Here is a 25,270-nt window from a genome sequence, read left to right on the forward strand (position 1 = left end):
GCTTGGAGTAAGACAACATGCATGAAGAGGATGATGTGGACAAAATACTCATTTGCCTAATAATTCTGCACTCCCTGTATTTGGACAGGAGCACAGAGCAGAGCAGCTTCTAGCTAATGCTAGCACTTTCTAGCTAGCTTAGCTAGCAACATGAAACCATAATTTGGGGCAATACTGAAGTAGATTAAGTTGGCCTATCCTCAAAAAGAGATATTTTTGAAACACTTAGTTACAAAAAAAGAAAAGAAAAGAGGAGCATATTTTAGTAAAGTTTGATGATTTAGTAGACAACAACAGCCACACTCCTCATTAAACAAAGCATTAATTACTTTTTAAACAGGCGGGTTACATCACTGCCCACTCACTAAATGTGAATTGGCAAATCAGCTCTAGATTAAAGCCCTTTAAAAAACAAAATTCCTGTCCTTTCACCCTCGATTGGTCGCGGCAGATGTCTGCCCCTCCCCAAGTCTGATTTCATCCTGTTAAAAGGGAGGTTTTCCTTCCCACTGTCTCCAAGTGGTTGCTCATGGTTGGAGTTTTCTCTTTTCTCTTTCTGTATTATCGTAGGGTCTTTATTTTGCAATAAAAAGCACATTGAGGTAACTGTGATTGTGATTAGGTGCTATATAAATAAAATGAAACTGAAATGAATTGTCTTTTGGAATCGACTCAATTTTGGAGCCAATTTGAGGAGCATCATTTTTTGGCAGTTCTTGGCTTCATTTCACAGGCTTGAAGTAGGGCTGGGCGATATGACCCAAAATTCATATCTCGATACTTTTTAGCTGGATGGCGATATAAGATATATATCTCGATATATTTTTTTAAAGCCATGAAGTAAGAACAAAAAGAGAGTTCTTAGTCAAAGCTGTGTCCCAGATGTCACACAGGCACTTTTACTAACATAGAACAGATGTACATAAAATTTACTCAAAAATAAATGAGCATTTATTAAATAATAATGCTCCATAAATAAAAGAAAACATTGTTGTTTTTGTGCATAACAAAAAGCTCACAATTGTGCAGTCAAAATGTAAACTAAAAGACGCTGAGCACAATAACAAAGACAGATTTCACAGCTGCTCTGTTCCCAACTTGTACTGCGTGACTGACAGCCTGGAGTTTGAAATCCGCTTTGCAACCACGTCTCTTAACAGGTGCCATTTATGGTCCTTATACACAGTAGGGTAATATTACATTGAAGCACAGTACGTATCACTCCGCGAGGCTCAGCGCTGTCAACTTTTGAGAAAATGAAAGGATTTTAGTCCGTGCAGCACCTCTGGGCTGCATGGCGTTAGCGTGGTTAGCTCGTTAGCGTGGTTAGCTCGTTAGCGTGGTTAGCTAGCTAACACGTTGACGCCGTCCAGCCCCACGCACGGGGCGATGCGCAGTAACTCGTTAACGGAGATTTGTCGTGTCCATCTTGTCGCTTCCTGCAGGTGAAGTGATGGGGGAGGAGGGGGAGTTGTGTTCAGTGAAGGAGAGGCGAGGCCGAGTAACGTTGCGTAAAGACAAAAGTGGACGAAAGAGAGGCAAACTTGCGGCTCCACAAGTATAATTATAACGTAACATAGACTTTATGTTATCGATATAAAGGATATTGTCACATCTTATATCTCGTATAAAAATGTATCGCCCAGCTCTAGCTTGAAGTTTGGGTTGCTGTTTAACCCTGTTTTCATGCTTTGTGCTTTGCTAAGCTAACTGTGCTTTGGCTCCTCTTTCATTTTTAATGAGCAAATATGAGAATGATGTAAATTTCCCGCACATTAAAATGATTCACCAAAATGCTCAACTGATCATAAGTAGCAGAGCTAAATGTTTTGAAGCTGAAATTGCTTCAGTGAAAATGTGATCTTGATAAAATATTGACTAGAAATGTTGTGGTGAGCTCATGAAGCTTTTGCCTCTGGCACAAAGAAAAAACTCACTGTTGCAGTTGCTGAAATGGTAATGCTTATTCATGCACATATATGCATGTGTAATTGTGTTCATGTATGCTCTTAATGGTTATGCGGATGTGGTGTTGGCTAGCTTTCTGCCAGAGCTCTGCTGACAGATGCCATGGCTTGAGTGCCAAATATTTCCCTGAATATAAAGCCACATAAAAGAGCTACACAGCACTCTTGACTGGCTTGAAACTGATGTCTGTGAAACACTGCTCAAATTGATAGGCTTACCGCCCCCTAATACGGCTCCCAATGCTGGTGCACGTTAAAAATAAATGGAAGAACTGTTGTGCTAATGAACCAGCAGCCGGAGGTGAATGATTGAGGCAGCGTCCTCGATCATTCTGAGGGTACATGCAGTTCCCTTAAAGTCAAGTTGTTCAGTCCTGAGATGTCTTTTGTTGTTGGGAAGGATATGTTTCACAGTGCTGGTTTTAGGGACTGCTCGTGAGCCGTGAAGATCTGGAGAGCAGGATGTAGCTTTCAATGGGGAAGAGTACAAATTAATGTAAGAAACGAATACATGCAAAAAAGAGAGTGAGCTTGCAGGTGGAGCAAGGATTATTGTGTTTTCTGCCAACTTTTGTTAAGTTTGAAAGCTGAAAAAAGAAAACGAAAGCAATCAAACACCAAGCAAGTAAGCTACAATGAAGTCTGTGCACATCACACAATAGCTTCATGATACTCACCGGGCATTTTGAGATGCTTTGCTCCCACTGGCTCATTCTGATGCTTTCCTCCAGAGTGGTGCATTTCTTTAGCAGCAGGTCCCAACCACAGTACGGGTCCCTCGCTCCTACACAGGCTCTGAAAGGAGAGAATCAAGTTCGGCATTTAATGGGCTTTTATTAACCTGTCATGTATGCATACAGACACCTCTGCATCGTTGCTTGACATGAAATCAAATATCAGGAAGAAGAGGGAGATTACTGGGAGAGCTAAACGATAAGGTGCTGGAATAGGTGATGTATGGGAATATAGAACTGCGAGAGATAAAATGCTGGGGAAAGTGTCAAAAGAGTGACGGCACAGGAAATAAGAAAAAAACAAGAGAGGGGTACAGAGAGCGTTTGGGAGAGGACAAAGAAGAAAATTTACAGTGGGAATGTAAATCACCATCATGCATTGCAATGCATCAGCATCCTAGAATTATCTCCTAACACAGTTTAGTGACTGATTTTTCAGGTAATCTTCAGTCAAACACCAGGATTACATTCATGCCATCACATACGGGCACACATACATTCCTGACTCAAATAGCTTATCAGCTCCCACATGAGAATGCTGTAGTAAAGATAACTGGGTCTGTTTTTGCCGTATCTGCTTCAGATGTTTTGCTGAGTGCAATAAAAAGCCCGATGTTACTATTTTCATATAAATAAAAGTCTGCACTGACAGCACAATGACATATCTTTGAGCCGCAGGCTTCAATGTTGCCTGACATGCCCCTAGTGAAATGTAACAAAGTTGTCCGTGGGTTTCATAACAATGAACCGCATGCACACACAAACAAGTGAGCTTATGCAAGCAACACATGATCATACCCTATCTGGCTGTATAAAATTGTAGAAAGGGAAGACTCATTGTGCGCTTTCCTGCACACACAAAGTGGCTGACATAATGTCTGGGTGACTGTAGGTGTCCAGACAAAATATCAGGGCCAAAGACAGGAGAACAAAATGAAAGGGAGAAGTAACACGTCAGTACCTGTCTTTCATGGGGCCTTAAGGGCTGTACAGATCGTACACCTCCCATCGGTGAGCCACACAGCAAAACACGGAGACAGCCGTCTAATATTTCAAATAGGCAAACCTCAAAGAAATGTCAGTGATGATCCCAGAAACACTCCCTGTAGCTGCCAGTCCGTGTCCAAGATTTTATTACTTTTATCAGTTTTTTTCTGTTCTGAATTCTCTCTTTAAGAAAAAAAAAAAAGCATCAGCGATGTGATGAAGTGCCATTATGGCTGCAGCATATATCACAGAGCCACAGCTGTAATATGAAGCCTTAAGTCTTTTGTGTATTCCAATAACAGCTCATTGTGCGAGAGACAAGGTATGCAGGTGTGATCCCTTTCCTGTGTGCCATGATGGATGGGATCCCAATCTTAGTGAGTCTTCACACCCCGGCCTCTGTCTCAGGTTTTCTTTGCCAATATTTATACCTTGATGGAGCTTCTTCCAGACAGACAGAAACTCAATATATCTGATAAACACACGCACACGGTCGCTGCAGCACTGTGCACGAGGCAGAAAACATGTGGTTTTGTGGGCGGGTCAATGACAATGAGCGACATCGAGACAGGGCAGCCGTGGGCACCTCCAGTGGCTCAGACAAAGCTGATTTAGAGGATTTTTAATCTCACCAAAGGCCCCTGATCAACACAAAGGCCTGGCTCCCTCAGATAAAGAGCATCTCGTGAAAGAGGGAGCTTTAAAATTACGTTGTAAGCACATTTGCTTTTTTGACCATTTCAACTGAGATTAACGGTGTTGGTTTGTTGGTTTCTTTGCGCATGTACTCACTCTCTGCTCTTGTGGTAGCTGCATCTCTTGAGCGGGATCTTGATGACCTGGTCTCTCACACCCACGTATAGCTCGCTGCGGCTGTGCAGGATCAGCAGGCTCCGGATGTGCTGCCTCTTCCTGGGAGGGAACAGCTCGATCTCTTCTAAAAGGCAGCTCCCTGTAGACTGGTTGAGCGGGGAAAGCACTTTTTTGATAGTACCGTAATCTAGAAGAGAGAGAAAGAGCTGAGGTGAAGATTTGGTCACAAAGAGGAAGGAGGGTCATTTTCTGAACAAGAAAAGGTGGAGGAAAGAGCAAAAAGAGAGCCATGGTAACAATAGAGGAGTTTGAGGAGGGTAAACAACAACAACACATATTTGCTGGATGTGAACTCAGGGTGCGAGCGCACACAAATAACAATTACTTCCTAACACAGCGGCTGTGAAATAATACTGTCAAAAAGAATGGCGATGGCTGGTGTGCCGAGCTCTGTTATGCCGTCAACATGCAGCACTGTCGATGCAACCAGGGAATTGATATGGCACCTGAATCCATGATTTCTGGCCTACTTTGCTTTGAGGGATATTCCAGGGGATAAAACCTCTTTGTAGCTTTGAGAGAGAGGAGTGTGTAAATCCATGTCACTGTGAATGTGTCCCGAACCTTATTTTCTGTAAAGGTGGGCCCCATGGGATAAGGTTAGGGACACATTTTCTTTGGAGAGAGTTAAAACAAATATCATCTATTATACATGCAATCCCCTGGGTGAAGAAAAAATAATTAGGTGCACAGTGATGCCTACGGAAGACGTGACATGCTAATAGATATTTTTAAGGCAGGGGATGCAGAAGTTAGGTTTTGCCCCCAGCACTATGGGCAAGGGAGCAATTAGTTCTGGAAGTAGCAAGAAGTGTAGAATCCCAGTAAGGCTACATTACTTTGGTATTTGGGAGTTGGCTGGCTTGCTTGTTTTGGATGCCAGATATTAGACCACTCTGCCTGTAGTCCATAAATATATGGGTCTTAGAGTTACTACCTTTGCAGAGACATTAAAGGGATGGAGTTCTGGGTTGGAACCAGAAACATGAGCTGAATTTAGTTGATTAGATAGAGGATAGGGAGTAGCTCCATAGTGCAGTGGTTTATGCATTAGCAAGCAAACAATCCACTGTTTTTTTTCTCTGGGAGGAGACACAAACTCCTTTTGGGTTACATCAGGAAGGGTTTAAATCTACCAAATCAAACATACTGGGCCACTACTTGCTGTGGAGACCCCGTGTGAATAAGGGAGCAGCAAAAAGTAGCTTACGAAGAGAGCTTTAATTGTGCTAATTGTGGCTAACATTAAGGTAGCTATTGATAGCTAGCTGATTTAGCTAGCTAGCTAGTAGATAGCTACTCACTCATATTGTACTGTATAAATCAATCAATCAATCAATTAATCAATCAATCAAAACTTTATTTTCAAAGTACTTCTCATACAATAAAGATGCAACTCAGATTTCTGTACACATTAAAAGGAGAAAATAAACAAAAATACACAGCCGGGCACAAACACCTTTTTCACTCATCCCTCTCATCACCCCTCTGTCCCTACAACCCCACCTAGATATCGACACCCACCTGACAGATAAAAAAAGATGTAAGGGAAACTAAAGTGAACAAATAGATACTAAAGAGAACAAATAGATACACAAATATAATAAAAGAGGATTAACCATGTAAAGGAATGATTCAATGAACATGCCATTAAATATATGAAAAGTAAAATAAAGTAAAATATATGAAAAGTAAAATAAGTTTTAAAAGTGTCAGCAGGCCAGCAGTCATTAGGTAGACTGATCCACAAGCGTGGCACATAATAACACGTATGGCATAAGACAAAATAGTATTAATTTGTAGTATCACCATTTATCATCCTTCATATTATACTATTTATGTGTAGGCAGCTACTATATGTGCATAGGTGTTATTCTTACCCCGTACTTTCAAATTAGTTTTAAAAAAAGGTTTTCTATTTTTAAATCCACGATTATTTTATTGTGCACACGTGTTTCAGAAAAACGTTGTGACTGTATGTTGAAGTTTAATTAAAAATACAGTGCAATGATTTCAGATCATTCGATTCATATTTAATCAAAATCATTAACTTCTTATTTGCTCAAAGTTAAATCATAGCAGATAAATTATAATAGATAATTATAGCATTATCTGTTTAATCAAAGATTAATGTAATCCTACATCTATTTTTGTGCTGTTGCAAATGTAGCTTATATTAATATATGTATATGTCTTACTTCTGATATGCTTTATATGCATCCGTGTGGGGACGTCTAAGGTCACAGTTACTGTATCTAATTACTTTTGCAAATGACTAATTAGCTAAAGTTTTAATCATTAATGCCTTATGAGTAAGAAAAGCATTGTTTTTTTTCTTAAAGGAATTACCTGGTTAAAAGTTTAGCACTGCGGTGAACAATGAATTTAAAAGTCTTTTGCTTTTAACTGAATTCTGTTCACGTTAATGGAAAGAAAATAAATACTGCTTCGGGGCAGAAACTCCTAACGAGGGCTGAAAAACAAGGTGACTGCTTGCCACATGTTCAAATTGAAAACCCCCACACCTTCACATCTTTGGACCCCTAGTTGTAGCTAGCAGCTTTTCCACAATGGCCCCAATCAGTGGGGTGTGTTTAGGCGTTAATAATGGCATGTGATTAGGTACAGTATGTGTGCTAGCCAGTGGCCTTGGCGGCATTTCAGATGTTTTCATTAGCGTCTGGTTAGTGTCTAGGGAACTTGCAGTGTGGGCAACTCTGGTCCAATGCTACATTGATCACAGCCCCATGCAAACAATGAGAGGGGAGTTTTTGAGGGAGATGCCAAGCACGGAGGCAGCGAACTGGAACAGGTTGTGTGTGTGTGTTTGTGTGTGTGTGTTTTCGTGTGTGTGTAAGTAAGAGGGAGAAAAAGAGCTTGTATGCTTGTATATGAGATATCCAAAAATAACACTGACGCTACAACAGGAAGATCATGTTGACATTTCCCAGTGGGCTTATGGTACATTAGCACAGTGAAGTGGGTCACTACATTCAAATTCTGCTCAGTACACCTGTTCATAATCCACGTATGTGTGTTATATCATAATAAAGACACCCTGGTGCCTATCTGGTGTCTTGCTGATACCGTTTCCCCCACCTTGCCAAGTCTAACATCACATATTGTCACGCCATTATGATCAAACAGTGGACTGATAAGCAGACGGCACCACGCACGTCAGACTGGGTAACCGTGCAAGGGCTGAATGTGTGTGTGTTATTAATTATCCATCTGTCTGCTTTTGATGCATCGCTGTCTGTTGTTTCATGGTATTTATGATCTCTTCATGAGGGATTGCATGGGAGTGACATGTGGTGAGCCTGCCTGCATAATAGTTTATGTTGCGTCAGTGCATATGGAGAACATATGGAGGTAAAAAAGTGATTTAAACCCATGTCAAAGACAGAGCTTTGGCGTCTACATGATAATCATACTGATAGATTGGTTTCATTTGTCTTCACACAGCCCCCTATTTTTCTCGTACAGAGTGCACTTCAATTATGAGAGTATAATTTTAAGTATTTTACTGTGACAACCAATATTCATGGCTGTCGAAGTAACAATTAAAGCTAACATTTGAAAAATGATGACCCTTTTTTATGAATTAAGACAAATTTAGCTCTAATTTTGCCCACTTTAAATAAATAACATGTTTATGTAGGATACTGTTCCTCATAACAAGAAGCTAATAGAGAAAATTTATTTTTAGACCCTTTAATATATCACACATTGACATCAGAAGGTCCAAAACTCAATGTGCACGAAAAAGAAATATGTAGATGCAATCTTAAAGACCTACCTGTGGCCAAATATATGATGTGGAACAGCGTGTCTTTCCCCTGCACCACATCCACTGCCACATGAGTGAAGCGGACGTTGTCCTCCATGAAGTAGGGCACAGGAACCACAGGTTGGATCACCTCATGCATCAGTAAAAACTTCTGCGCATCCTGCAAGTTTCTTTGAGTCAGGTTCACGTAAGCGCCGGAGTCGATGGTGCCGCACTGTGGGGAAGGTAGGGGAGTCGGAAAGGAAGAAAAAAAAGAAAAGGTTTGACTGATTTCATTAATAAAAGCCTCTGGGATGGCAAGTTAATAAGCTTAAGCTTTTTGTTCAGAAGTACCACCAGAGATGGAAAAGGGAGGGATTGAATGATTAAATGAACAAGGCTTGAAAGTCAATTGCTGAGTCGTTGCACTGGTTTTCTATCCTCACAACCTCAAGACTTTGTAGTCAATACACCGAGGCTGATGGAAGGAGTCTGAATGTGATGTTTGACTGAGCAAGTAGTTATCTCTTTCATTAGATTCTTCTCCTCATATGCATATATATTGCGGGTGAGCTTTATTGGTACCCCCATAACAGTGTGTCTTGATTTTGTCATTCTTTACCTCAAAAGTATCTTCTTAAATCACTTTTCAGGTCTTTGTTATTGCTACTCTGAAAATAAAGCATGCAACAATATCATTCAACCAAAGAACTCCCACCCTGCACTCAAAATGGCTTGCACCCACGATTTTTGGACTGTAAAAATCTGCAGTCAAAACAACAGAAGTGTCTCACAGAAATGAGTGAATTCCATTGTTACAGATAAATTTGATTTTATCAGGCATTGTTTACTTGGAGTTCTCAAGTCCCGGTAGAGACCTGCGACTGAAGCAGAGTCAGTGCTGCGGCGCTGGCTTATAATAAGAAATATCCGCTATGTAACATATTTCCCAGAGTCTATTACTAAAAAAAAAAAAAAACAGTTCAATAAAGTGAACTCTCTCCAAATGGGATTTTAAAGACGGAAATATTAAGGAGTCAAGAGGAGTATGGTTTCCTTTTTCACGTTAGAGGACATTGTAAAACCCAAGTGTGTTCATTTTTAAAACTGTATTGTTAACTGAATCTTTTTATTGGATGTTACTAAAACGATTTTTAGGATTTTGAAACGTCGTTTTTCAAATTCAGTATAGTTCCAGCCATCACTATCACACATCACAGTGCACTACTATTGTAAAAAAAAACAAAAAAAAAACCACTTTGCAACTTTCTGTGTAACGTGATCACTGAGATTTTAAACAAACTGTAAAGTGTATCTACAGTTAGGTCCATAAATATTTGGGAAGAGACTTTTTCTTTATACTTTTAGTTCTGTACATTACCACAATGGATTTTAAATGAAACAACTCAGATGCAGTTGAAGTGCAGACTTAAAGCTGTCTTTTTTTAAAATAAAAAGATTGCATAAAAATGTGAGGAACTAAAGCATTTTTAACACAATACCTTCATTTCAGTGGCTCGAAAGTTACTAGATACATTGTTAATTTTTAATACTTGGTTGAAAACTCTTTGCTGACAATGACAGCCTGAAGTCTTGAGCTCATGGACATCACCAGATGCTGGGTTTCCACCTTTTTATGCTCTGCCAGGCCTTTACTGCAGTGGCTTTCAGTTGCTGTGTGTTTGTGGGCCTTTCTGTCCAAAGTTTAGTTATCAACAAGTGAAATCCATGCTCAGCTGGGTTAAGATCAGGGGACTGACTTGGCCATTCAAAAATATTCCACTTCTTCGCTTTAATAAACACCTGAGTTGCTTTGACTGTACGTTTTGGGTCATTGTCCGTCTGTATTTTGGAACACCGCCCAATTAATTTGACTTCATTTAGCTGGATTAGAGCAGACAATACGTCTCTGAACACCTCAGAGTTTATTTGGCTGCTTCTGTCCTGTGTCACATCATCAAAAAACACTAGTATCCCAGTGCCACTGGCAACCATGCACGACCAAGCCATCACACTGCCTCTGATGTGATGTACTTTGGATCATGAGCTGTTCCACGCCTTCTCCATACTTTTATGTTGATATCACTCTGGTAGAGGTTGATGGTGGTTTCATTTGTCCAAAGAATGTTTTTCCAGACTTGTGTTGGCTTTTTTTTTTAGATGGTTTCTAGTAAAGTACAATCTAGCCTTTCTATTCTTTAGGCTTATGAGTGGCTTGCACCTTACAGTGAACCCTCTGTATTTACTTTCATTCAGTTGTCTCTTTATGGTAGACTTGGATATCGATATGCCTACATCCTGGAGAGTGTTATTCACTCTTTGTGAAAAGGTCTCTTATCATCAAGGAAATGATTCTGTGATCATCCACCACTGTTGTCTTCCTTGGACGTCCAGGTCTTTTTGCTTTGCTGAGTTCACCAGTGCTTTCTTTCTTTCTCAGGATGTACCAAACTGTAGATTTTGGCTAATATTGCAGCAATTTCTCGAAGGTTTTTTTTTTCTGTTTTCACAGCTTAAGGATGGCTTGTTTCACCTGCATGGAGAGCTCCTTTGACCGCATGTTCTTCCAAATGTAAGCACCAGACCTCAAATTATCTTCAGGTCTTTTATCTTCTTAACTGATAATAACATAATGAAGGAATAGCTTTTTTTTTTATCAATTGTGGAATTACTTTTCTACCTTTAAAAAGTGGGTAGCACTCATTAAGGAACTGAAACTCCTAAACCCTTCGTCCAGTTTAAATGTGACAACCCTCAAGCTGAGAGTCTACACATTATCTCCATGTCCATTATATACCTATAATTGGAATGTTTCAGTAAGCAGGTAAAAAAAACAAAACTTGTGGCAGTGTCCAAATATATATGGACCTAACTGTACTTCTTAAAGGTACATAAACTATTTGAAAACACATTGGATTACCTGAAAGCTATATACTGAAAACCTGGCTGTGCTTCTCAGCTCTCTAAAAGTCAATGTTTGCGAGGCACTTGGTATTCACAGGATGATCCTCATGCTTTTTAAAGTGGAAATGTAGATCCTTTTCTCCACCAAGCTGAAAGGGACAAGGTGAGGCATAAAGCCATTTCTGCTGAGGGAGAGCTGGATGAGTAAAGCTAACCATGCATGTCCTCTTCAGTAAAAGAGGTCCCAGGCTGGGTTCAGGATCATGGATTGAGGCCCAGTTCACAAAGAATAGTCCTATACTAACTGATAAAGCAGAGAAAAGCAAAATAAGCTTTGTTCTGCACTTGCATCAGCCCAAATGACTGTTTTGTACATAGGATCATGTTTGCTCCAGGATAACTATACACACTCATTTCTTACTTGGTTGAAACTGGACCTTGGGTGGTAATTAGTTCCTGCTGACTAGCTACAGTATGAACATGACAGAGACTTTATAGAGATCAATCCCCGGCCTTCCCAGGGCTGACAGATGAGAATCGTAGAGGGCTTCCCCACGCTGGTGAATGGATCAGTGCCCTCGCCACATCAGGAAATGGGAAATTAAAGCCCTGAAGGACAAGCAGGAGCAACACTGAGTGTGCCCATGTGCCAGACTGCCTAAAATGAACTTCCTGCTTGTGCCAAAAATGTGCTGCGTGTCTACGCGATGCAGCCTGAATAGCAACGCACGTGTAAGGCTTCCTTTTGCGGTTTGTCCTTTCATTGTGTGCGTGTCTCTGAATCCCAGAGTGTCGTTGTGACTATATTTCTGCCACAGTGAGACAAAGTCAGACACTGACCAGTGAGGGTCTATGACATCTGTGAATGAACCGTGAGATGGATGTTGTGATTTCCTCAGTACAGTCAAGGTGAGGGACACAGCCATTATTTGGCTGAGGACCCATCCAACATCAGCTGTCTCGTGCATCACCAGTGGACTGCGCTCTGGCAGGATGATAAGTGCCACTCAGAAATCCATCCAGGTGGGTCGGTCTGATAGCATGCTATTCCACTCTCTTCCCCCTAACCTTCCAGGTTATTCAGTATTTTAAAAACAATGTGGGTTAGAACTAAATCTGATTATTTTATTGGTCAATTTTATGATTATATATAACAGCCAAAGGAAGGCAAAGAAAACTGACACTTTTATTTTCCTGACATCTAAATATAAACCATAATAAGGACATTCATATTTGGGTTTGAGTTGAACTTTAAAGTTTATTTTCAGACATAAGCAATGAATGTGTTTTTACTGTTAGCAATTACAGAGTGACAGAAAACCTATACAACTCATAGAAGGCATTAGCTCCTAATGTACAGCAAACATGACTCATCGCCTGAATAAACTCTCCAGAATCAATCCGCGTGGTTCAAATAAATGGGGGGCTTTTCTTTGCAGACAGACAGGGAATTAAGCTCTCAATCAATGACCAGTATGTGTGTGTTGAGTGATGAGCTCGCAGTCATAATTATCTCTATTTGGCAGCAATCTATAACCCTTTATTTTTGAGGGCGTATTTGTGTACGGTAGACATGTACGTGGCCAGTGGCTTTCATGGCTGCAAGTTTCCTGTAGGTGTTTGTTTGTGCATTCACTCGTGTGTGTGTGTGTGTGTGTGTGTAGGTTTGTAGGTGTGCTTGTAGAAAGGCCTGAAAAAAAAAAGGACAGGCTATAAATCCTGTGCTCGTAAATCTAATCCTCCAACATTGACAAATGCTTGATGAAGATGTCACTGAAACCTAGATAAAGTGCGCATCGGTCCAGTGGTGAGGAGCAGCCATTGTGCCTGAGCTTAAGTGGAAAGATGAGATGGAAGAGGAAGAAGCCGTATAAAAGTCTATAGTGCATAGAACCCCCCCACCGATGATGTACCTACATGTACAAGGTGCTGAAGAGGATACATCTGTGACCAGATAAGGAGCACTGGTTTTCTTGATGGTGCTGATGTGCAGAAATGTGAATACGTGGTGACAGTGACAGCTTACAAATTCATATGTATGTGCATGGTTTTTTTTAGAATACTATCACACCCAGCATTTTTCTCTATGTGCATTTCAGCCACTTTTTCCGCAGATAACGTGTCTGCGTTAGTTCTCGATAGTAGGCATTGTGAATACTCATGCATCTGTTGGTGGGAAAACGGTCGAGGGCCATGATGTGTGGAAACAAGGGGTTTGCTCACCACTGGTAGCCATGCCTCAGAGGGATTTGAATCCCTCACGGAGAGCTGCGAGGATTAGCTCATTCGCTATCTGCTAAGCCTGCAACAACTGAGAGCCACTTCTTCTGCTAATAAAGCATTCCCGCTATGCCATCAGTATGGAGGAGTGCTTCAAATCAGAATAAGGTGCTTGGTTTGCCCCTGCGGGTTTTAGGATGGAGCATAAACATAAAGTGCCACTTGTGCAAAACAAGGACAGTTTATTAGGAGGCCCACAGTTCACAGAACGAGGCTATGAGACATCTTCAAGGAATGATTGTGCCATTGTAAAAATCACTGGATTTTATAACGAGCGGTCGTAATGTGTGTGCTCATGAGCAGAGGAGAGAGGTGACTGAAAGAGAGAGAAAATTAATGAGAGTGAAGAGCTTCCTGGGACTCTGACCAAGGCCGATCAAAGCAAGCACACATTTATTTATCAGCATACACATGCAGCATGCACACTAAATGCATATATTTCCTTGGGCGTGCTCCCAGCTGTACTGTATGACTGATTTGATTGTGTGTTGAGTCGAAATGACCCCTAGCTTAAAAAAAAAGAGATGAGTCACGATCACAGAAGGGCAGCTAGATCTCAACTTCACCTCACATACATCCTTTAAAAAGCTGCTCCATCACATATGGTTTTAACTACGCTAACAGCATGGAGGAATGCATCACTGGTCCAAAACTTTGGCCTTGACAAGCATTAATTTTTGTGCAGACATCAAACCCCAGAGCATAAATCTGATCGACTCTATCTGTAACATTTAGGTGGAGTTCAAAAGCTCTGGATTGGGATAACTGAAGTAATTAGCATTTTCATTAGCAAAATAGCGTTAGCAATAGCGTTAGCATGCTATTGAGTTTGGTTACCAGGCTTAACCCGGGTTCTCTGAATAGTGAGTGAGGTCTATTTCCAGAGGGTGAGCATCCATTGCACAGTCAATAACTGTAACGCTTTTGGCTTTTAGTCCAACAGAGCTGAGAGCATTATTGGGACAAAATTAAACACATTTTTTAAGCATTTGTGGTTTGTTTGTGAAATAAACAGACTTAAATATAGTTTCATTACCTGAAAGTCTGGGTTGGGGTTTGGGTAGGGCAGCCAGGCCGACCTTGAGTTCTCCTGATACTTGAAGGGCCCGTTGAAAGCCTGTGATATGGCACTGAGATTGAAGGCACACACTGCAGAGGCAGCAATGCTGTTTCTGAATGTCAGGAAGATAAAAAAGGCAGGAAGAATCCAACAGAGGGTGATGAGAGAATGGAAAGGATGAATGTCGAGACAGAGAGAAACAGAAGTAAGTGTTAGAATAACCAAAATCAAAAAAGGGGGACTATACTGCAAGTAGAAATCTGTTCAGCATTTCTTGGTATTTGTACAGCTGACCTCTTTATGTCTGCACTGCTCACAAACAACACAAATCAAACACTGACAGACAGACAGACGCAGACGCCGGGGTAAGTGATGGTCATTATTGGAATATAAATCCAGCAATGGGACACAATTAAGCTGTTCGCCTTGTCTGATTAACTGTACAGATCTCATGCTTGAAATACAGCTTTGACTTTTTAAGCTGTCAGTTTCAACAAGTACCGGTCTCCTCCCTCGGACGAGAAAGTAAAGAATGAGAGTATTAACTCTCAACTCAAACAGTGAGAGTTGGGCGGTGTGAATTATAATCCAGTGCAGCTGTTCATTAAACTCTGTGCCTGCAGGGGGAAATGTTTCCAATACCCTTCAAAAGACTTCTTTTCAGCAATGTGAAGGCACTGACCATACAGAATTGATTACTCAGCTTTTAATAATGGCCTGTGTGTGCACGTGGGGGCGCACAGGTGTGTTTGTGTGTATGAGCGAGGTAGGAGGAAAGAAAGATGGCGAGACAAAAAGAGGGAAAGGGTTTTGATGTTTACGACAACAAAAAATAATACTTTTCATTATACTCCCATATACCTAATATAGTGTGGAGCAAGATGATAAGCTTCTTTTGTGGGGAATAAATGGGATTTGCAGCCCTCTTTGTAGATAACTTGGGCTATGAGGATGAACATTTCTAGACAATAATATGGTTACACAACACTCAATTATATATACTCACTGCATAAAATATAGCAAAGATATGTCCTGTTTTGTCCTCTATTATATTGTACGATCTTTACCTTAAAATTTAAAATACCTTGACTTGTAACTTTTGCTGTGAACCAGCTATATGTATAACCCAATTTAATAACATGTTCATACAGAATTTCCCATTTAAAATGAACTAAAATTTATGTGAAAAACATGAAAACAAAAAATAAAATTTTTAAAAGAATAACCAAATAAATGCTGAATAAACAACTGAATTATTCTGATTAGTCATGATATCAAAGACCAAGGAAAATAATTTAAAATGAATAATTGGTGAATGATTTGAAACAAACAAACACACACATTTGAAGAAACATTTTTAAGATAACTTTTCTAGGTTTCTGGTTTTTCTTTTTTGCTGGAAAATTCAGTCTGACACTAGAAGTGGTTCTCAAATCAAGTCGTTCCAGACTTTCACTTGCTTTTTTGAGGGTATACCTAAAATGTGTTTTGTTGGCAACACACAGCAAAAGGTTTAGTAATTCAGTACCCGATCAGCACACAGAAACCCGAACTTTTTAAAAAACTTGTACAACAATATATGCACTTTTTTTTAATCACAGCTACAGATTTTTAAAAATCATTTTCTTGCTGCTGACCGATGAAAATCACTGAACTATTGTTACCTGGCATCAGTCTCAGTGTGTAAAGTAACGCACGTGTTACATTTTTCTGGTTTCTACAAAGAGCTCTTCTTTCATCTGACTTCGATGGCAGTGATCGCCTCCACTACATGCGTGCCAGCATTTTTGTTTCTTATATGCAAAATGTTATGAATTAAAGTCAAACTTTAAGGTTTAAAAACATATGTTGAATTTTACTTTACTGTATTCACTAAACTAAGACTATCCCTTCATCCATACATCCATTCTCTTCTGCCTTATTCTTATTAGAGCAGCAGAGAGTTGGAGCCTATCCCAGCGGGCATAGGGTAAGGGTACACCATGGGCAGGTCGCGAGTCTGTCACAGGTCGAATACTGAGACCGGCAATCACTTATGCACATACCTATGGACAGTTTAGAATCACCAAACTTTATGCATGTCTTTGGACTCTGCAAGGAAGCCAAGTTGCCCTGAGGGAAGCCACAGAGGTATAGGTACTACCATGTCACCATTTTAAGCTACTGCAATCTCAATATAGACGTAACAGACTTTTATTGTGAAAGGAAAGGACAGGAAGGCCTTTTGGCGTGTTTCTGGTATGGATTAGGCAGTAACAATGGGAAACCCAGGTTCTTAGCAGGAGGAGGATGTCTAGTCAAGTAGCTAGCATTAGCCACATGATACTTGCCACGTGAGATCAGAAAGCTTGAGGTGTAGCAACAGTAGCTAAATTATCTGGGTTTTGCTAATTTTCTGTGGATGGAACAATAAATATTACGGTTCATGTCACTCACACATTAGTAGTAAAAATGCCATAGAGCAGCTCCAGCTCAGGCAAGTAGAAAGTTCCCTGCAGCTCGTTGTAGTTGAAGGGGATTTCTCCTGGTCTGGAGCAGTTCAGCCTGGCCTTCATGAAGGTTGTCCACGTGTCCTCCAGGAGGAAGCGGCCACCGATGTCGTTCTTACACACCCGCCCGGCGCGGGAAAACACCGTCCGACCACAGTCGTGCTCCACTGCATTTTCCCGGAAGAAGAAGTATGTGAAGTTGCCAATATCGTAGGATGACACAAAATTCGGCTCTGTTGAGGCAAAGGTTACAAGAGAGGAGGGGAATGAATGGGAGGTGGCATGTCAGAAAGAGAAAGAAGACATAGAAAGAAAAATTGAAGGATGCCAAAAGAAAGATAAAGTGCAGAGAAAAGGAGAAAAAATACAGAAAGAAAACTATTTAAGGTTGTGGGAGTAAGACGGAGTGGGAGAGCGAACGAGGTATGTGCTATGACTGATTGACTCGCAGTGTGTGCGAGCACTCAGCCCACACAACAGCAGGTGATCAGGATTAATAACTACAGGCTATGTTATTAATGGCGTTGTGTTGTAATAAGAAAACTCATTTTTCACTCCCCAAACCTAAAGGTTAGGATGAGAAATGACCAAAACAGGTGTAGCGTAATAGCTTCACCCTATCTAAAACACACGACCTCCACGACACTGTCACGACTACAGCGTTCATCTTTATGTATGACATTATTGGATTTAAACCGCACACTTTATTCTCACTGACAGTGATTTAATTCAGGCTTAAATGAAAGTTACCCCCTCCCCAGCACCTCCTCGTTTCAACTCTTTTCTCCTCTGCACCTTTGGAGGGCAGTGTGGAAAAAAAATCAATTCGCCATAAAATTAGTTATTAAACCGTCTCCCAGAAGGTTGCTGCCAAGCAATGTATGTGGTAGTTTTTAATTTATTTTTTCAATTTAACTTAAATGTGAATCAGATAAAAGTCACTTGCTGACAAGATAGTGATTGACCTGCTCCTCTGTAGGCTGGACACCTTAAGCGCTCTGAAGTCGCCCAATCTGCACTGAGGAGGTCTCTGCTTGAAGTCAGCCTGAACGTTCAGGGGAAAAGACATTGATTTTTTTTTTTTTTTTTGTTGGATGAATTCACAATTTTATGCCCCTCCTAGACGGTAAATATAAAGATTTTCTAGTTGCTTAGTAACTTAAGAATTAATTGTTTTTTAAGGTGAAACGCAGCAGAACAATTATGAGAGGAGGATCTTCTTTTCTTAGCATTCGCCAAAACAGCATTGTGCAGCAGATTTAAGGTGGAAGATAATCTTTCAGCAGAGACAGATTCCAACTCCCATGCTACATAAGCATCTGCCAAGCTCAAGCATCGTCGAAGTCACAAACTGAAGCCCCGGCAGCTGCAGTGCTAATGTTCGATAGCTGTGCGGGGATAAAGCAAAAAAGAAAGCAAATCCTCCTATGGTGTTTCTCTCTATTCGAAATGGCCATTTATCTTTATGTAACAACTTTTTACATAGATTTGCATAAAATGTAGCATTCATTTGAACTTTGGCAGCTCCCCACCGTTGAGCCACTTGGAGTTGTACTGGGCAGTGCGCAGCGGTGGCAAGCCGCCCAGGCTGCGGTAAATGGCGGGGTCTCGCCCAGAGAAGTCCATGGCAGTGGCGGCGTACAGCTCCCCGCTGGAGGTGATGAGGGCGGTGGAGTTGTGGAGGGGATTGTAGGGACACCGAGCCATTCCACTAATCTGATCGTGGATCTCTGTCAGATTAGTCAACTGCAACACAGAGAGAGAAGACAATGAAGGCGAGGAGACTAAAGAGGAAACAAACAGTGAGTGGTTGGAAGCAGACGCTCCATACGCACTACTAAAAGAAGCTTATTTTGATTGTTAGCATGAGTATCCCATGAGTTAAGCCAAAGCAATGAAAAGAAACACTCGTGGGAATAAGAGTTGTTTTCTTCACACAAATGATTATTTTTGAAAACCTGCATAAAAATATAGGACATAGTATCAAAGGGCAGCATTAAAATTCAAACTGGAGGAGTCTGGTAATGTTTTGTTTGTTCCTGCCAATATGCAAATGCTGCAGACTGAAAAAAATGGAAACAAATACTTCCTCTCATTATGTTTTGTTTGGTTTACATCTACTGAGAAACACACACATAGATCTATCTGAGCAAAACCTTCAGGAGCAGCAAGAACACATTTAGAATCATTAGCAACGTAAAACACAGCAACACAGCAGCTGTTTCAAGTCCAACGTTAAGAAACCACCTGTTATAAAACCAATAAAATTCCTAAACCGGCTTCTTAAATCAAGTTACTCTTGGCTGCATTGTTTAGTTGGTTTGGTTTCTGATGTCTCTACAGGACAAGCAGCTGTTTTTCTGGCTGTAGCGCTATTATACCACAACTTTAAGAAGCCCTTCTGAGCTCAAAAAGAGGCTTGATGTAAGATGCAGTCTTCTGTTGCATATTGCCTTTGAATATGAAGCCAAATCCAACTCCCCGCTTTTTAAAAATACTTTACAGCATGACCCCGGCTTAGCACTGACACACTGCTCTGGTTGCTCCTCCAAAAAAAGGAGAAGAAGCACAGGCCATAGCTTAGAGACGCAGCCTTCAATACCAAAAAAGTAGTAATGCAATTTTTAAATCCAAGATGTAATTATATTTTATGGTGCAAAAGTAAACACAGTATATGGGGATTAGCTCATGGTTCGTGCTCCCATCCGAGTTCATCTGAGTTCTGAAGGGGGACAAAAAATGCATGACGCAAAATGACTGCACTAATCTCAGGTTTAGACATGCACAAAGAATAATTAAAATTATTCTATTTGCAATTACTTTTCTATCAATCAGCCTCGTTCCACATTTATGACTCTATCCACTCCAAGTGACAGTGCAAAGTCTCAAACGCTTCAAATGCTCCCCTTGCTTTTCACACGTTTTCATCAATCTGTGCATTCCTTCCCTTATTCCATAACGAGCCAGCCGACTTCTGCGGCCAATTTCCCGGAGCTGGTCAATTTGGATCAAGAGTTCTGTTCATTCCTGCCACCCCTGTTCCGCCCAAACCACACCAGACAGAGCGGCCCTGTCTAATCTCTGCCAGGCCGAGATGAAAGCCTGCTATTGACTGGACTCTTTCTGTGGGCCGGAATAGTCATTCTAAGGTCAATCGGGCCATTTAGAAAACCAAGAGCAGCAGCGATAAATAGAACGCAATGCATCCGTCGCATTTTGAGGAAGTGAAGTGACAGTTGTCTCTATGGCGGACCCGGCAGCTGCGAGAACAGGGCGCTGAAGTGACTCTGAATGCTCCTGATAGAGACGATGCAGAAAGAGACAGCTCACAGTGGAAGACAGATCACTGCGAGTGCCAGCGGGATGCTGTGTATGGTGCTACTGAGAAGCCGTTGAGAGAATTTTAAACTACCCACTATAGCAAGAAGTCTAGCCGCAAGCCCTATGTCTGATCCGAGATGCGCTAGTGGACAGAGTTGTCAACAGTAATCCTCGAAGAGACGCGGGGGATATCACTTTATATGACACATCCAGTGCCTATCTGTCAAGTAACCATGAACAGAAGGCGAAGCTCCTTCTCATCCTGTGCTGCAGCATGAGTTATAGTGTATAATCGAATCTATTCCCAACTAGGACCACTATAACAACGTAAAATAGAGACATAAATCAAGAGAGAAAGTCAGTCAAAAAACTCAAATGGTTAACAGCATTTAATCATCCATCTCCCAGCGCTTATTAAACCATTAATATTCTCCTCATTGTCTGTTTATCACCACAGCTGATAGTAAATCTGTCCGAGCGTGATTCCGTCGCCGTTGCTGTTCCCAACTCGTGTTTCACATTAACGGACGTTCAGTGGGTAAATATGACAGCGCCTGATGAAATACTGCTATAATAATGCCATGGCATTTCAACTATATGTATTTTCACAGCGGTAAACAGTCATTACGAGCCAGTGACCTTTGGATTCAGTTCTTTTGGACAAAAACAAATGTCATCATAATAGTAAGCTCCTGCTTCCTCCTCCTCTAAACGCACAACAGAACGAGAGCTAGATATCTATGCTATGGCCTTATTGCTGTTCTAAGGTAAGAACAATACTCTAACATTTTAAGCGCTGCTCTATACTTAACATCAGTGAGCATTTGTCACCACCACCAACAAAAAAAAGGTTCTCAGCTGACACGTCAGTTACCAAGAAACATGGTTATTAGTGCTGCTTTTATAATAAAAGTGAAAGGGCTGCAGCCACTCGCAAACCGGTGGTTACTTCACGAGAAAAATATTGGGTTGCTCAACTGTGTCAAGAGCCTGCTGAAACACAATAGCAATTCAAAATGAAAAGTCCAGCTAAACATCCTTTAAAACACGGGATTAAGAGCTGCAGGGAATTTGAGTTAGGAGGAGAGAGAGAGGAGCGAAAACCTTGCGTCACGGTAGAAAGAAATATAGGAGACGAAAAGACAATGTGATGTGCTAGAAAGGTGCAAAGTAATTGCCGTGACTCATGAAGAAGGACAAAGCAGAACAGATGAGACAGGGAGTCTGTTTACTTGCAGGCCAGCACCATGATTTTCAGGAGTAATGAGCTTAAGGCAATGTTTTGATTACGATGCTTAACAAGTCTGAGGTAACACGACATCCAAAATAAGAGAGCTTAATAAGATTTATTTTGTAATTAGTCTACATCCCAGAGTGCAAAACAGGAGGCAAGAAAAGCCACAAGAGCTTGTACAGAGAATCCTGTGATATTAAGATCTCAATCATACCTTGATTAAATGTGTTTATCAACCTTGACCTTTCTTTCTGACGACATCCACCGATCAATCAGTCTTAATATTTGGAATATTTGCAGGCTTATTAAAAAATAACGACTTTCAGGGATGCTCGAGAGAACAACTAAACTGGCAACTCGAAACTCAACATGAAAGTGAGACATACATACTCACAAATATAATTGTACAGATAATGTTGCTTCGTCAAGACCCCTTGGTATCACATTTTAACAAACCCAATATCCCTTTTTAGTATGATTTTTCAAAATGCAGGCTAGCCTAGTACCTGAAGACGGGGTATATAAAAAGATTTCCATAAGCAGGCTGGAGGAGTAATAAAAACTCAAGACATTCATCTAGAAGAGTCCTTGGCTTGCTTACCAAAGCCAAGATCTAACCAAGGCATCTTATTGGACCACTAAGACCTCCTTCTTTTAGCCACCATCCAATCCACAGGCAGGAACTACATTGGATCTAGATTGTCACTTTTACCTATGAACCCATGAGCTGTGGGGAGTAACTGAAAGAACAAAGTCGTGAACACAAGCGGTGGCTTCCTCCAAAGGCTGGCTAGACTCAGTCTTAAACTTAAGGAAAGGAGAAAAGTGACATTCAAAATGAAAAATGAAAATCCTTCAGATTACATCTCTCAGCTAATTTGGCAACACATTGGTATTGCTTTGTAAGAGCTGGAGGAGATGACTGGGGAGAAGGAAGCCTAGTCATCTCTGGTTAGACTGCTGCTCCCCTTGAACCCAGCAGAAAATAGATGGATGGATGGATGGATGGATGGATGGATGGATGGATGGATGGATGGATGGATGGGTGAATGGATGGATGGATGGATGGATGGGTGAATGGATGGATGGATGGATGGATGGATGGATGGGTGAATGGATGGATGGATGAATGGATGAATGGGTGGGTGGATGGATGAACTGCTAGCTTATTGAACAACAGGCCTCTGATATTATTGCATGAAGACGTAGCAACACTGCAAAGACTACATTTTATTGCACATGAATTAATCTTTTCTTTCGCAGGTGCATGTATGTGTTATGTCGTAATACTCACTACCAGTGTAATATAACACTGAAAACATAGGTAACGAGCCAAAATACTAGCAGACTATCACTCTTGAAGGATTTACGTAATATATTAATAATATACCAACTTCCCTTGAATTAACACTATCAGGGATATAGTAGATATAAATGATATAAGTGATATAAATGATAAGACTCTGTGTGAAAGTTAAGGTCAAAATAATGCAGCGTTGCAGAAGCCAAGACAAATTCTGGCATTGTTCATACCGTTCGGTTGGTGCAGATGGGGGTGAAGGCATTGGTTCCACATGTAAACAGCCTGTTCCCATTTACCAGTAGCACCCTGATGTAGTTCTGGCACTCCTCCTGTGGAAACACACCAGCAAACACACATATCGGAGTTAGCAGTTAGCAGCAGTGCCATTATCTATCCTCTGACAAGCAACAGGATCAGGTAGAGACAAAATTACACTTTATGCCAATAAATGAGAAAAACACCTGCAACCACAGGAGGCCTACTCTGGAACGTGGGCAAGCTAGACAGAGTCAAATCAAGGCTAATGCCCACATGGCTTAGCCAAGTCACATCTTAATTCAACAGGGGCTGGATTTGGAGAGGGATCTGAATAAAGTGAAGAACAGATAAATGTAACGGCTGCGGGAGAGTACCACTCAGGATTGGTTTAGAAAATAGCTTTGTCTCTGTTGATTGGTCAAAAAGTGAAATATAAAGTGTAGACTCTCATACACTCTATTTAATCATCACTCTTTTAGCCAGCTCTCTACATTAATCAATTCAAACTATTTCCCCCTAAATTATGCTGAAGTACATGTTCACAGCTCCTTTCTTGGCTCAGTCCTCCTCTGAGGTTTTGGCCCGGGTTTCTAGCAAAACCACTCAGCACTTGGTTAAAAGCGCACAAATAAAGTGGGACTGACGGAGTGAGTGATTGATTGAAAGAATGATTGTCGCTGAAAGTCATGAACTCTGAATATAACGGTCCGGCTTCCACAAAGCCTTTCTGGCAATTTCCATCAGCAGGAGTCATTTTGTAGTAAATGTTACAGCAGGAGTCAGTATTCATGTCAGAGAGCGGCATTTGTTTTTGTCCTAGGACAAGGTAATAAACTCATAGGGTCTCCTCCATCTGAAAGGGGCCATGGCTGGGTTGGTGAGGCCCCTCATAGAAATTTAAAACCTTATAAATCTGCTATTGTCTGAGCCACTTGAAGTGCCCAGGGCAACCCTAACTCCCCCTCTCGAGGGTCTGATTTAGGAGTGGAGGGCATCACAGCGAGGATGGAAGGAAGGAGGGTAAGGACTTTTATTTCCCCCTATCAAGATGAAGGCTGACTCGTAAAACAACTCGTTTCCTGGTGCTAAGAACGGCCAAAGTATGTGTGTATGTGTTTATTCGCGTGTACGAGCAGTCGCGCCTAATGTCATGCGTGCCTATATATCTGTGCTGTTTGTGCAGCTTGTTACGCGCTGTATACCCGCATGCGCGCGTGTGGGTGGAGGAACAGGCGTGGGTTGTGAAGGGGCCCGTATAATTCAATCCTTCACTGCAGTTTGTTTCTAGAGTAAATACCAGCATATTTAATATTTGCCCAGCCTCACAGTCTTGACTTGTTTATGAAAACTTCCTGACAAATGTTCTGCGTCCATACTGTAATACAGAGACTGCTGCGCTTGGCTCTCACATTATAAAACAAAACAGAAGCAGCAATCAAGTCCTGTCAAGTCAATTTAAGTCTCCTTTCTTTTCCCAGCTGGAATAAATCAAATACACAAAAGAAGAGCGGATGCGTGCATTAAGAAAAAAACCCCCAAACAATCACTTGTAAATTCACTCAAAGCACAGGGACGGTGTCTGTGTAATAGCTTAAGCGATGGTATATTGCTCCGCATTGAGCTAGGTAATAAACCATCGAAAGCCCTGTCAGCTGCCGGAGAATAAAGTCTTTTAATGCTATTCTTAGTGTACATCACAGGAGCTGATCCTCAGAAGGGAACAGTGAGCAAAACAATTCAGCGATGCCAAACAGCAGTGACTCTCAAGGACTGAGGTAGCTTTGGTCTGTAATTCACAACAGCTATCTTATGCTGGCCAGCCAGTGCATGCCTATTATGGGTCCCTAACCACCTTTCACAGGAGGATAAATACACAGTAGTGCGCGCGCACAGACACACACAGATCAGGGCTGGGCAGTTCACCTACAAGTCAAGTTTAGCCGCTAAACCATCTGTTTTGTAGGGGAATATGCACGCTAACCACGTACAAACACATACACTGCACAGAACGAAACAATAGGAACTCCCTTTGAACAAGATCCATAAATAGAGGCTAAGGTGTGGTGGGAAGGTCTTTACTTCACATTAAGT

General features: G+C 41.2%; 1 protein-coding gene across 4 annotated transcripts in view; it reads right to left on the minus strand.

Moving 5' to 3' along the window:
• sema5a (sema domain, seven thrombospondin repeats (type 1 and type 1-like), transmembrane domain (TM) and short cytoplasmic domain, (semaphorin) 5A) overlaps nt 1-25,270 on the minus strand; it is a 145,488-nt gene that overhangs the window by 50,810 nt on the left and 69,408 nt on the right. For all 4 annotated transcript variants that reach the window (XR_001290638.1, XR_311447.1, XM_013916000.1 and 1 more), the window contains exons 6-12: nt 23,152-23,250; nt 18,596-18,809; nt 17,011-17,296; nt 14,551-14,686; nt 8,361-8,565; nt 4,481-4,688; nt 2,645-2,762 (exon numbers count right to left, since the gene is read on the minus strand). Coding sequence is in view for 2 of the 4 variants with exons in the window: in XM_013916000.1 (XP_013771454.1) it covers nt 2,645-2,762; nt 4,481-4,688; nt 8,361-8,565; nt 14,551-14,686; nt 17,011-17,296; nt 18,596-18,809; nt 23,152-23,250 (1,266 nt within the window). In the remaining 2 variants the exon portion in view is untranslated. The remainder of the gene's footprint in view (nt 1-2,644; nt 2,763-4,480; nt 4,689-8,360; nt 8,566-14,550; nt 14,687-17,010; nt 17,297-18,595; nt 18,810-23,151; nt 23,251-25,270) is intronic.

The sequence above is a fragment of the Pundamilia nyererei genome, unplaced genomic scaffold (assembly GCF_000239375.1).
Source record: "Pundamilia nyererei isolate P.nyererei 1_Seehausen unplaced genomic scaffold, PunNye1.0 scaffold00007, whole genome shotgun sequence".
Classification (NCBI taxonomy): domain Eukaryota; kingdom Metazoa; phylum Chordata; class Actinopteri; order Cichliformes; family Cichlidae; genus Pundamilia; species Pundamilia nyererei.